Below are 14,610 nucleotides of genomic sequence, written 5' to 3'. Positions count from 1 at the left end.
GCATTGGAAAGAGATAGGATCAGGCAGGCTAGGAAGGTGTTTATCTGGAGTAAGGGGAAATATGATGACGTCAGGCAGACAATTGGATGAGTAAACTGGAAGGAGGTGTTCTTGGGGAAAAGTTCTGAAGGAAGGTGGCGGATATTCAAGGAACGTTTGTCTGGAGCTCTGCATGACAACGTTCCGATGAGACAGGGAGGTTTTGGTAGGTCGCGGGAGCCGTGGTGCACGAAGGTTGTGGTGAACCTGGTCAGGAGGAAAAGGAAGGTGTACAAAAGGTTCAGGGAGCTAGGAGATGTTAAGGATCTTGAGGAGTATAAGACTTGTAGAAAGGAGCTTAAAAAGGAAATTAGGAGAGCCAGAAGGGGTCATGAGAAGGCCTTGGCGGGTAAGATTAAGGAGAATCCCAAGGCATTCTACAAATATGTGAAAAGTAAAAGGATGAGAAGAGAAGGGATAGGACCTATAAATGGTGAATGAGGAAAGGTCTGTGTGGAACCAGAAGAAATGGCAGAGGTGCTTAATATGTACTTTGCCTCGGTATTCACGGTGGAAAGTGATCTGGGAGGATGTACTACAGGTTTGCGGCAGACTGAAAAGATTGAGTATGTGGATATTAAGGAAGAGGATGTGTTGGAACTTTTAAACTCTATCAAGATAGACAAGTTGCCGGGACCGGATGGGATGTACCCCAGGTTATTGTGGGAGGTGAGGGAAGAGATTGCAGAGCCCCTGGTGATGATCTTTGCATTGTCGATGGAGACGGGAGAGGTTCCGGAGGATTGGAGGATTGCGGATGTGGTTCCTGTTTTCAAGAAAGGGAACAGGGATAGCCCGGGAAATTACCGACCGGTGAGTCTGACCTCAGTGGTTGGTAAGTTGATGGAGAGGATTCTGAGGGACAAGATTTACGAGCATTTAGAGAAGTTTAGAATGATCAGAAATAGTCAGCACGGCTTTGTCAAGGGCAGGTCGTGCCTTACGAGCCTAATTGAGTTCTTTGAAATTGTGACTGAACACATTGACGAAGGAAGAGCAATGGATGTGGTTTACATGGACTTCAGCAAGGCGTTCGATAAGGTCCCCCATGCAAGACTTCTTGAGAAGGTGAGAGGGCATGGGATCCAAGGGCCTTTGGCCTTGTGGATCCAGAACTGGCTTGCCTGCAAAAGGCAGAGAGTGGTTGTGGATGAGTCTTTTTCTGCATGGAAGTCAGTCACCAGTGGAGTGCCCCAGGGATCTGTTCTAAGACCCTTGCTGTTTGTCATTTTCATAAATGACCTGGATGAGGAAGTGGAGGGATGGGTTAGTAAGTTTGCCGATGATACGAAGGTTGGTGGTGTTGTGGATAGTCTGGAGGGATGTCAGAAGTTGCAGCGTGACATAGATAGGATGCAAGACTGGGCGGAGAAGTGGCAGATGGACTTCAACGCGGATAAATGTGTAGTGGTCCATTTTGGCAGGACCAATGGGATGCAGGAGTATAATATCAAGGGTAGGAGTCTTAGCTGGGTTGAAGAGCAGAAGGATCTTGGGATCCGGGTCCGTAGGACTCTTAAATTGGCCTCGCAGGTGGAGGATGTGGTCAGGAAGGCGTATGGTGTACTGGCCTTCATTAATTGAGGGATTGAGTTTAGGAGTCGGGAGGTAATGCTGCAACTTTATAAGACCCTTGTCAGACCTCACTTGAAGTACTGTGCACAGTTCTGGTCACCTCACTACAGGAAGGATGTGGAAGCTATTGAGAGGGTACAGAGGAGATTTACAAGGATGTTCCCTGGATTGGGAGGCATGCCTTATGAAGATAGGTTGAGGGAGCTAGGTCTCTTCTCCCTGGAGAGATGAAGGTTGAGAGGCGACCTGATAGAGGTTTATAAAATGTTGAGAGGAATAGATAGGGCGGACTCTCGGAGGCAATTTCCCAGGGCTGAAATGGTCATTACGAGAGGACACAGGTTTAAGGTGCTGGGAAGCAAGTACAGAGGAGATGTTAGGGGTAAGTTTTTCACTCAGGGTGGTGGGTGAGTGGAATCGGCTGCCATCAGTGGTGGTAGAGGTGAACTCACTGGGGTCTTTTAAAAGACTTCTGGATGAGTATATGGGATCTGATGGCATTGGAAGTTACAGATAGTTCTATGGCCTGGTAGGTATAGATGTGATCGGCGCAACTTGTGGGCCGAAGGGCCTGTTTGTGCTGTAGTGTTCTATATGTTCTATGTTCTGTATCAAGCATGAGTGCCAGTTAATCACTTTTGGAGTGATTAAAATTGGGAACGCTGAAGGAAGCAGAATGAGAGCAATGTAGCTATCTCAGAGTAAATGACAGAGAAAGGGTGGAATGATGGGTTCCACCTTTGGAGACTTCCACATTTCTGTGGCTTATCAATTAATTGGCAACAGGAACTAGGAGACCCCAACTCACAAATCATCCATGGCATTCCATTGCGAATTCATTATTTAAACGATATAAAGTGAAACATTATTATGGAACAACTAGTCATCAATCTGTCTATATTTACATCTGATGTTCTGCAGAGAGGAAATTCTGAGTGAGTGAGGTTTTTCTGTGGATAGGAGTTTGTTGTACCGAGAACTATATGCCATCTCTCTCTCCCCTGCCATATGACTGTACATGTTCAGTAACCAATCATACTTGCCCACAGGAAAGGAAACTATTTCTTTATCTCAGTGTCAGTTCCCAGAGTGATGCTATAGTCACATGGTAGAATGACACCACCTCCTGTACTGGGCTCGCAGTCTGACTCTGGGTTACACCGTGACTGTAGTCTCCATCAGTTCAGCGTGGACTGTAAGACCACTGTCTGCCCTAGTCTCAACCTCAGCTAAACACTCCAGATAGAAAGGGGCTGCATTTATCACACATTGACCAGAGATACAGGTTCTGGCGTCACCCTCTCAGCCAGTTTGCACAGCAACTGAGTGAAATGTGCCTGGAAATTTTTGAACTGGAAACAGAACTCTGCTTTTAACAAACGGTAAGAAGGAAGCAGGTGTAAAGGCTTGAAGCCCCGTCTACACAACTCAACTCAGCCTGTTCCGAGAACTCTGCTTGCTGTCTCATTGCACCAGCAGGACTATTTCTGAAAGTTGCCTTGGTGAGTGACCAACATTTCCTGTTCTAAAAACAGTCGTAGCTCACTTTGAGAAGTTTTTTGCTGTACTGTTTCACTTTAGAAATTTTAGCTGCTGGCTGGTTGCTGTGATGAAAAGGCTTTTAAAACAAAATATGATCAACGTTACTGAAAAGTAACGTTACATAAAATATGTTTCAATGGACCAGTTGAAGAAGCTTTTAGGCGTCCAACAGAAGTGAAATGCGTCTCACCCAGTGAATCAGCTTTCAGCATCACCTCAACTGTCCAGCTAAATAAGCCTTAGTGTCCAAAGATTCGGTGGATCAGTTGTGGTAAATAGATGTGGTTACAGGATGGGCCTGGGTAAGATGCACTTCCAGTGAGTCACTGCAGATTTGATGGGCTGAATGGCTTCTTTCTGGATTGGGGATTCTATGGTTAATAGTGTTAGATGGGGAATTCCAAGAGATTTATACAGAATTGAGAGTAAAACTTTGGGAATATCTAAGTCGGGATGATGTGTGACTAAGAGGTGTTTGTTTTCCCATTCATCAAAGATCCAGTAGTTTGATTGGTAATTGTTTCCATTAGTCACTCGATGTTTTTAGTCATTCTTTAATGCCGCATCGCCAGATGAACATTTAAAGAGACTCTTATTTTTTACATAATTATTTCTTTCTCATTTTCAAGCTCTTCCTTGTAAAGTTGTTGTGTGTCCCAGCTGAATGCTCTGTATTAATGGCTGATAGAGAGGAAGATTCAGCCAGTATTTCTGTTCCAGGACAGGAAGCCTTTCTGCGCACACTGCTTAGATCCTGTAATGGTGATGGTCAATCACACCGACACCTTTTCCTGACTCCCCGGAAAACGGCATAATAGAAAAGAAAGATTTGCCTTTATAACACAACATATGAGTGCCCCGGAGATAACAAAGTACTTTTGAAATGTAGTCTTGCTGTATGTGGGAAACAGGGCAGCCAATCTGGATGCGGCATGTCCCAAAAATATTATATCATCTATTTTTGGTATTCGTTGAAGAAGTGGAACATTCTGGAATCTTTTACAGATTGGGCAGCACGGTGGCATGGTGGTTAGCACTTCTGCCTCACAGCACGAGGGACCTGGGTTCGATTCCCACCTTGGGTCACTGTCTGTGTGGAGTCTGCACAATCTCCCCCTGTCTGTATAGGTTTTCTGAGGGTGCTCCGGTTTTCTCCCACAGTCCAAATGATGTGCTGGTTAGGTGCATTGACCATGCTAAGTTCTCCCTCCATGTACCTGAAAAGGTGCCAGAGTGTGGCGACTCGGGGATTTTCACAGTAACTTAATTGCGGTGTTAATGTAAGCCTATTATGACTAATGAATAAACTTTAAAACAAACAGCAGCGTAGCACTCCCTCAGTCATATCTCTGTGACAGTGCAGCACTCGCTCAGCACTGACCCTCCAACAGTGCAGCATCCCTTAAGTACTGGCCTCTCACAGTGTAGCACCCCCTAAACACTAACACTCCAACAATGACGTATTCCCCCAGTACTGACCCACAGTCAGTGTCAGTTTGGAGAATGCACCCAGCTCCTTGGAATGTGGTTCTGACTCAGGAGTTACCAATTACACCAAACTGATCCTGGATTGGCAGCTGTGGGAACATAATTTTCTGTCTGAGTTTAGAGAAGGTTTACAACTCAAAGGCACTCTCGAAATAATTATAATTGGGAAAGCAGTAATATCCAGAGAGAGAAGTAACCTCTCTGAAATTGTTCCTGTTATTAACCAGAAGTAATCAGCAGTCTATCCTCCCTTTGTTGTGCAGTTCCCACTAGAATCTTGGACACTTGGGTGAAGTTTCATTGATGTAGTTAGCATTGGATTTAGCTGTGTGTGTGTGTCTGTGTGTGTGGCTACAGCAGGTCGCAGATCTGACAGAGAGAGAGAGAGATGTTGATCAGTGAGTTCTTCTGAAATTTGTGCTTCCAAATTGAATGCAGCTTTGTGGATCCCTCTTCTCTTATTCACCCTCTGAACTTGCTGATTGCAACTGTACAGAGAGTCTCTCCTGTTGCCTCAGATGTCAGTGGTTTCCAGCCAGGGAACTAGATGCACAGTTGGTTAAAGGATTTTGCAAAAAATTATATGTAACATCAGGAAGTTTTTGTCCCAGTTGTGTGGAGCAATCTGCCAGAGATGAATTTGGTGAATGTGGACAATTTATGACATTTGAAACTTCCTGGATTAGATTTGATAAAATGCACAGTTGCTAAAATGTTGTTAAAAATATTGCTGCTATTGAATAAAACTTCAAACAGAAATAGAAACTTCAGGAGGATTTTCTTAAAGGACACACACTTTCCCCAAACTGCAGGTGTTTAGAAATAGTTTGAGTAACTCCATTGTGTGTTTTAGTTTGGTTGAATCTGTGTTGACAGAAGCAGGAAGGGCGGGGCCACTGGTTCATTCTATATTTCAGGACAGGGACATTGGCAGAGAAGCAGTAGAGAATAAACTTGTTCAGTATCACTGAGTGATGTTTCTGATTTTAATCCATTTACACAATTGGAATGCAGTTGAATTCTCATCTTCAGATTTACCTTAAGTGCAAGAGACCATCACCCAGCGAGGTTCTCCCAACAGAATGTAAGTGATCACTCGGGGAGCTGAAAGTTGATGGGAGGGTTCAGTGTTGAGAACCTTGATACTTGTCTGGACAGCGGGAGAAAAGTTACTCTATATCTTTTCCCCCTCTCTCCTCACCCCCAACCCCTCCCTCTCTTTCTCTTCTCTCTCCAGCTGTGATCTAAGTTACCTGGTGCGTGTTTAAACCTGAGTCTGTGAAACAAATTGCAGCAAGCTTGTTTGATTAATCTCGGCTTGCAATGCTCTCAGTTAATGAGGCACTTTTTTACATTTCTGAATCGTATTGTGCACCACATTTGTAAATGAGGAGGCAACGATGGTGACACCATTTCCAGATAGACTTGCCTCACACAGGTTATTGGGAATATAACATGGAACTTGACAGCTCTCATAAGAACATAAGAAATAGGAGCAGGAGTAGGCCATCTAGCCACTCGAGCCTGCCCCGTCATTCAATAAGATCATGGCTGATCTGTCGTGGCTCAGTTCCACATTCCCGCCCTCTCCCCATAACCCTTAATCCCCTTGCCTATCAAAAACCTATCAACCCGTGTCTTAAAAATATTGAGTGAGGTAGCCTCCACCACTTCAACGGGCAGAGAATTCCAGAGATTCACCACCCTTTGAGTGAAGAAGTTCCTCTTCAACTCCGTTCTAAACCACCCCCCCTTTATCTTGAGGCTGTGCCCTCTAGTCCTTCTGTCCTTTCTGAGCAGGAAGAGCCTTTCCACCTCTATCCTATCCATCCCATTCAACATCTTATACGTCTCAATGAGATCTCCCCTCATTCTTCTAAACTCTAATGAGTACAAGCCTAGTTTATTCAGCCTCTCCTCATAGTTCAACCCCCTCAACTCCGGAATCAGCCTAGTAAACCTTCTCTGCACTCCCTCCAAGGCCAAAATATCCTTGCGTAAGTGCGGTGACCAAAACTGCACACAGTACTCCAGCTGCGGCCTTACCAGTGCCCTATACAGCTGCAGCAAGACCTCCCTACTTTTATATTCAATCCCCCTCGCTATGAAGGCCAGCATCCCATTCGCCTTCCTGACCACCTGTTGCACCTGCAGGCTGGGTTTTTGCGACTCATGCACAAGGACCCCGAGGTCCCTCTGCACTGTCGCATGCTGCAGTTTTTCGCCACGTAAGTAATAGTCCTTCCTACCATTCTTCCTACCAAAGTGGACAACCTCACATTTGCCAACATTAAATTCCATTTGCCAGTTCCTGGCCCATTCACCCAGCCTATCTAGATCCTTCTGCAGACTCTCCACACCCTCCGCACAATTTGCCATTCCACCAATCTTGGTGTCATCAGCAAATTTTGACACCATAAACTCGGTTCCCTCCTCCAGATCATCTATATAAATGGTAAATAGCTGAGGCCCCAGCACCAACCCCTGGGGCGCTCCACTAGTCACCAACCGCCAATCCGAATAGCACCCATTGACCCCCACTCTCTGCCTCCTATTTGACAGCCAATCCTCTATCCACACTAACACCCTACCCCCAACTCCATGCCCCCTGAACTTCTGTAATAACCTCTTGTGAGGCACCTTGTCAAACACCTTCTGAAAATCAAGAAACACCGCATCCACCGGCTCTCCTCTATCCACTGCCCTAGACACATCCTCATAGAACTCCAATAAATTCGTCAGACACGACTTCCCCTTAACAAAACCGTGCTGCGTCTGCTCAAGATGCCTCGCTATTTTCTCCTTGATCACGGATTCTAACATTTTTCCTACAACAGACATTAAACTAACCGGCCTATAATTCCCCGCCTTTTGCCTGCCACCTTTCTTAAACAACAGCGTAACATTATCCATTTTCCAATCTTCCGGCACTTCCCCGGAATCCAGCGAGGTTTGGAAAATAACCACCAAGGCATCCACTATCACCTCCGCCATTTCCTTCAGAACCCTTGGATGCATTCCATCCGGTCCTGGGGACTTGTCCACAATCAGTCCCTCCAGTCTGTCGAGCACCGCCTCTCTAGTAACAATAATGTCATTCAGGCCCTCCACTCCTACCATCTTTCCATCACTAACACCCGGCAAATTATTCACGTCCTCCTCCGTGAAGACCGAAACAAAAAAGTTATTCAAGGCCTCAGCCATTTCCCCATCCCCTACCACTAAGTCCCCCCTCTCATCCTCTAAGGGTCCAACGTTCTGGAGCGCAGCTGCAATCCTGCATGGAAAATAGAAAGGCAAGGTTCTCAAATTGTGCACAATGTCATAGTCCCAGAGAGAGCTTCATATCAGACAAGGTATTAGTGCAAATTGACATCTCAAGCAGAGACAATGGGACAAATATCATTCCTAAACTCACCTTTAGAGCAGGAAGTTGCTGCAAATTTCCTCTGTGGGATCAACCAGTAAATTGGACCTGAAAATGTGCCTGCTGCGCTGATTCTTGCAGGTCTGTTGGTGGGAGGGTTGGTATTATGGCAGAGGAGCCCAATGTCTTCGCACTGCCACAGCTTATCAACAGTACTGAGGGAGTGCTGCACTGTCAGAGGTGCCACCTCCCTGATGAGACTTTAAACCAAAGTCCCATTATCCCTCTTGGGGGATCTGATGGGTATGTTCAAAGAGGAGCTGAAGATATTTTGTATGGTCCCAGCCAATATTTATCTATTAACTAACATCCTTAAAATAAATTAGTCATTGATGTTAATGTTGCTTTTGAGATCTTGCTGTCATGTTCTTTCTATAGATCAGTGTCTGACTTTCAAAACACCTTCATTTTTGTAAAACACCCTGAGATACAGAATTAGATAATCTAAATTAAATAGCAGCCAAGTCTCAGGATAGAAAGGCGCTATATAAATGCTAATTTTCCTATTTGTTATGTTGTCTGGAAATTAGACACTTTGACCAGTTTGCACTCAAACCTATTTAGCCAGATGCCCTTCCTTATGAGACAAAGGACCAGAATCGATTTGTGATTATACTTAAATAAACTTTGTCTTTATTAAAATACTTTTGGTATTAAACTTCTTATAACATTCTTTTAATTCAAATAAACAACTCTATTTTAATTTATCTGAGATCTACCCATGAGATTGGAGAGGCCAGGCTCAGTCCACCAGGTATGAATATTGGTCTTGGGTCTTCATTGAGTTCCGAACTCATGGTCTTCCATGTGGCGAAGGTTGGTCTTGAGACTTTGTTACTTCCTCGCTGCGTCTCTGCTGCAAACACAGTCTTTGCTGGACACTGACCTCCACGTGTGCCTTCTTATACTCTCTTCATGCTCTTCTGGAAGATTCGCTGGCTTCCAGCCAATGTGGTTACCTGATAGGGGGTCACAGCACCCAATGGGATTGCTCATTCAACATATGGAAGATATAAGAACATAAGAAATAGGAGCAGGAGTAGGCCATCTGGCCCTTCGAGCCTGCCCCGCCATTCAATAAGATCATGGCTGATCTGTCGTGGCTCAGTTCCACATTCCCGCCCTCTCCCCATAACCCTTAATCCCCTCTCTTATCAAAAACCCATCAACCCGCGTCTTAAAAATATTTAGCGAGGCAGCCTCCACCACTTCAACGGGCAGAGAATTCCAGAGATTCACCACTCTTTGAATGAAGAAATTCTTCCTCAACTGGATATGTCCCTCCCCTCCAGATAAGAATCCTCAGGTTCACAATGTGCAAATAACCCCTTTCCATATAAGGTAATGGTGGGCCATTAGTGCTAAATAGCCTAGCTGAAACTGGAAGATAGACAAACACTGTCCTTATTGATCTTATTGAATGGCGGGGCAGGCTCGAAGGGCTAGATGGCCTACTCCTGCTCCTATTTCTTATGTTCTTATTATGTTCTTATGTTCTTATTGGGTCAAGTCTGAGCATCTCTTTCGTGGACAAGTCCAGACTTGCCCTTTCTCGCTTTTGATTTGTTTCAGTTTGGCCAATCTGAATTCCCATCAGACCTAGCCGCAGAGCCTGTTGACTGCTGTTTAAATTGTTCAGTTCTGTGTCTGGCCGAGCCATTCAGGTCATTGGCCATTTGGCCACAGTTACTTATTGAATATTGTAAATGCACTTCTTAAGATTCATACTGGTTTATTTTTGATGGTGTCATTTTGTTTTACTGATCTTAATTTTTTTTGTGTGCTCTTTCAGAAACAATGAAGGATAGACTTGAAGAATTGATAGAATATTCAAAATCTTATCAGCTGCAAACAGAGGCACACAATGAAGTGGATAACCCTCAGGAAAGTTTGGTGTTTGAATGTGACTTCATTCTGCAGATGCTTTACAAGGAAGTGCAGCAGATCCGGGAGGAGAATGGTCGTCTGAAAGTGGACATCAAACGCCTGGGAAAGCAGAACGCTCGCTTCCTCACCTCAATGCGACGTCTAAGCAGCATCAAACGAGACTCAAATTCTATTGCTAAAGATATAAAAAGCCGCGGTGAGAAACTGCATCGGAGGCTGCAGGAACTGAAAAATTACATTGAAGAGATAACGAATACTCATGGACCCAATGCTGCCATTGTCCGTATAGCCCAGGCTCAGCACTTTGCTCTCTTGAATAATTTCTACGACGCCATGTCAGAATACAACAAAGAGGAGATGAAACAGCGGGAAAACTGCAAGATCCGGATCCAGCGACAACTTGAGATCATGGGCAAGGACATTTCCAGTAACGAGATGGAGGACATGATAGAACAGGGTAAGTGGGATGTGTTCTCTGGGAACCTGCTGAGTGAGGTACGCGGTGCACGGACTGCACTGTCGGAAATTGAGCAGCGACACCGGGAGCTGCTGAAGCTGGAGTGCCGAGTCCGCGAGATTCACGACTTGTTCCTGCAGATGGCATTGTTGGTGGAGGAACAGTCAGAGACACTCAACAACATTGAGGTAAATGTGCAGAACATTCAAGATTATGTAGGCGAGGCCAAGATCCAGCTGAAGAAGGCAGTGGAACATAAGAGGAACAACATTTGTCGACAGATATTCTGCTGTTACTGTTGCTGCCCCTGAAACAACAATCCAACCCCCATGTGGACCTGCTTGTTCTTTCATCATGTGAAACCACAGTTAAACACTCTGCTCCCAAAATAAACGTTTTGACATTAGCTGCTGCATAAAACTTCTTGATTTTAACCATGATGTTATCTCTTTGTAGCTTTTTTTGCTGTGCCAGTGACCACTCCAATTTTAGGAGGAAGGACTGTGGGCTGCAATGTTTGCCTTTGTCCTCCCCCAGCTACAGTTCAGGACCTCTCTCTTTTACCAAACATTCCCACATCCTTTTCCACATCCCCAAAAGTCATCTAACAGTTTCCAGAAGCCAAGCTTGGATTACGAACCTGGAGTTGCTTGTCTTCTTCCTGGACTAAACTTCATGAATACATCTGATAGAAAATCTTTCTTTGATTGATGTGACAACGTTTCTTCTGCTCTTGGATTTTGGGGTTGATGACAAGGTTGGAGTTTACTGTCCATCCCCTGTTAATCCACGAAACTGGTGCTAAGCTCTCTCCTTGAAGTGCTGAAGTCCTGAATTTTATTAATGATGTTTTTCAGCCCCATAAAGACTGGACCTTCTCATCATAGCTGAGGTGGCAGTTGCATTGTTTATACCAAGAGTTTCTCATGCTTCTGTTTACTTCAAGTTGTGTCTCCAAATGTTTCACAATTTTTAAGATCCCCGCTGAACCTTCCATTCCCTGTTTTGGTTTAAGGGGGAGTGAGTTTGCGGGGCAGAGGGAACAAAAGGCATTTGGATTGCTCATCAGTCCCTGTATTTTCACCTCCAGACCTGCAGAATACAAGGCAGCAGGTCAACCAAAAGTGCTGGTTCCCACAGCCAGTAAGGAACAGGAGTCCAGTGATTCTTGTAATGTAACGGGTAAATAGAATAAGTGATGTGATGTATCCATGACATTAACAGTTTTGTTAGCACTTGGGAGAGATGTGACTATTCAGTAACCCATCTTGTACATATTGTACATGGTGTAAATAAATTGATTTGCAGTCATTGCCTGAGTCAGGCTCCAGTCCCTCAACAGAAGATACAGTATTTCCATGAAACTATTCTGAAGCCACAAGAACAACCTAGAGATTCTAAATTTAAATCCTGGCAAATTGTAAAATTTGATTCCATAAATCTGATTTGTGAACTGCAAGTGTCAATGAGGCTGTTTGATTGTTGTAAAAACTCGACTGGTTGATAATTTTTTGTTAGGGAGGGGAAACTGACTTCTCATCCAGACTGACCCACATCTGACTCCATTCCCACACTATACATGATTCTTAATGCCCATGGAATAGTCAGTAATTCCCAATTAATGTGACCTCATCAGTGTTTTCCACATTCCATGAACGTGGAAGAGAGAATGTCCAGGGTGCGTGGGGTCTTTAATTATGCTGGCTACTTTGCTGAGGCAATGGGAAGTGTAGACAGAGTCAGTGGATGGGAGGCTGGTTTGTGTGATGGATTGGGTGACATTCACGACCTTTTGTAGTTCCTTGCAGTCTTGGTCAGAGCAGAGCCATATCAAGATGTGATATAACCAGAAAGAATGCTTTCTATGGTGTATGTATAAAAGTTGGTGAAAGTCGTAGCGGACATGCCAAATTTTCTTAGTCTTCTGAGAAAATAGACAATGGCGAGCTTTCTTAACTATAGCATCAGCACTGGGGTTGGGGGGGACCAGGACAGGTTGTTGGTGATTTGGACACCTAAAAACTTGACGCTTTTGACCCTTTCCACTTTGTCCCCATTGATGTAGACAGGGGCATGTTCTCCTTTACACTTCCTGAAGTCGATGACAATCTCCTTCATTTTGTTGACATTGAGGGAGAGGTTATTGTTGCTGCACCAGTTCACCAGATTCTCTATCTCATTCCTATACTCTGTCTCATCATTTGAGATCCGACTCACTGCAGTGGTGTCGTCAGCAAACTTGAAAATTGAGGGGTTTTGGAGGGGAATGGACCACACAGTCACAGGTCTATAAGGAGTATAGTAGGGGCTGCAAACACAGCCTTGTGGGGCACCGGTGTTGAGGATGATCGTGGAGGAGGTACTGTTGCCTTTCCTTACTGATTGTGGTCTGTGAGTTTTGGGCAAAGAGAGAGAAGACCATACTGTCCAAGCTCATTCCCTGGGTGTCTCATTGCCAGATTCATAGTATGGATCTTCGAAACTCTCTGCGCGAACTTGAAAGAGGGTCTGTGGGGGGAGTGAGAGCTGCTTAAGTGTCCTCAGGAAAGAGAAAGTTCTAATTGTCACTATACAAATCATTCAGATAATTTAAGTCATGGTGCTTTAAGCCTTTTGATCTTTGACATTAGAATCTTAGAATGCTGAACAGAAATAAAATATTATAAAAAAGAAACAAACCTTTACAGAATGTCTTTGCACTCCAAAGACATTCTGTACCTTCCAAACTCAATTGAGTTCACATCTCTGCAACTTGACTGCAGTTGGAAGGAACATAGAATTCAATTTATATGTTGATGATGACAAAAGAATTGAGCTGTTAAAGGGTTAAATTGGAGCCAGCAGCCAAGGAGAGTGGGACAAGGATAAGGTGTAATGAGAGCTGGATCAACAATGTACCTGACAAATGTTCCAGTCCTGGGAGCAGGTGGAGGTTCATGGGCGCTGTTTGTAATTACTGAGCAATTCAACCCAGCTGGCGATTTGAGGGGAAGCAAACTTTGGCACATGAATCCTCCTCCTCAGGCAGTCCCTGGGGATTAAGGATCTCTTGCTTCTATTCCGGCTTGATGCCTTTGAAAAGACTGACAATCCAATGTGTGATTACATATGGGAGGGTAGACGGTGTGACTCAGCCATGATCTCACTGAATGGTAGACCAAGCTTGAGGGCCTAAATGGCCTCCTCCTATTGCTGTGTGTTCCAGTATTGTATTAGCTCCATACAGGATTCATTTTAGAACAAATCAGGTGTTGGAAGGGATGTGCTTCTGCCTCCAGTCGGAATCTTACTCAAAGCATGTCATAACAGGCTCAAAGAGCCAAGTGGCCTCTTCCTGCTCCTATCTTCTAACCTACCAGATAGCTTTATAACTATCTTCTCATTTGCCACTGGAAGCCATGCTTCAAACTAATTTCATACTTAAAACAATTGCAATCCAGGTTCAAAAGAAAAATTACATTATCTGTTGATCTCTAGTCAAAAAGTTTTTTAAAAAGTGTTAGAGATTGTTGACCAGGATGTGGGAAGATGAGAAACAATATTTGAAAGCAGAAACTTCAATTAGTTGAAGGATTATGTCACATTTTACTGCCCAGAAGACAAATTTTACCACATTGCAACATAGCCTCCAGTTCCTGAAAATATTTAATTTCCATGAAAAAGGAATCAAAGCAGCAAAAAAAAAAGCAAGATTGGGAGAACCTTTTTTTTTAACACTGTATTATAAATAATTAAAGATTCTGTACTGCATGTTATTTGTAATCTTTGACATTGTACTTCCACTCTATGTAATATTTTAAATCTCTACATAAAAAAATACCAAATTATTACAAAGGTAAGAGGATTTTTTTAAAGGATATCAGTGTCACCATATATTCATGTTGTCCTGGGACTGATGGTGATAGTTTTCTAATCGCAACCAAAAGGGAAATTGATTTGATTTGATTTGACTTATTATTGTCACGTGTTAGTATACAGTGAAAAGTATTGTTTCTTGCGTGCTAAACAGATAAACACACCATTTATAGAGAAGGAAACGAGAGGGTGCAGAATGTAGTGTTACAGTCATAGCTAGGGTGTAAAGAAAGATCAACTTAATGCGAGGTAGGTCTATTCAAAAGTCTGACAGCAGCAGAGAAGAAGCTGTTCTTGAATCAGTTGGTGTGTGACCTCAGATTTTTGTATCTTTTTCCCA

The 14,610-nt window shown here is 43.9% G+C and overlaps 1 protein-coding gene across 7 annotated transcripts in view; it reads left to right on the top strand.

Moving 5' to 3' along the window:
- Positions 1-14,235, top strand: part of stx11a (syntaxin 11a) — a 40,621-nt gene extending 26,386 nt beyond the window's left edge. For 5 of the 7 annotated variants that reach the window (XM_080199923.1, XM_080199922.1, XM_080199925.1 and 2 more), the window contains one exon: positions 9,864-14,235. In XM_080199923.1, coding sequence (XP_080056049.1) covers positions 9,869-10,726 — 858 coding nt within the window. In that variant the 5' untranslated portion in view covers positions 9,864-9,868 and the 3' untranslated portion in view covers positions 10,727-14,235. Of the gene's footprint in view, positions 1-2,770; positions 3,117-5,514; positions 5,729-9,863 lie in introns of those variants that run through there. The other 2 variants (XM_080199932.1, XM_080199931.1) reach the window with 2 other exon arrangements.
- Positions 14,236-14,610: the final 375 nt, after the last annotated feature.

The sequence above is a fragment of the Carcharhinus amblyrhynchos genome, chromosome 12, assembly GCF_965287045.1.
Source record: "Carcharhinus amblyrhynchos chromosome 12, sCarAmb.v2.hapA, whole genome shotgun sequence".
Taxonomy (NCBI): domain Eukaryota; kingdom Metazoa; phylum Chordata; class Chondrichthyes; order Carcharhiniformes; family Carcharhinidae; genus Carcharhinus; species Carcharhinus amblyrhynchos.
Note: the sequence above shows the minus strand (reverse complement) of the source record. Positions and strands in the feature narration are given on the sequence as shown.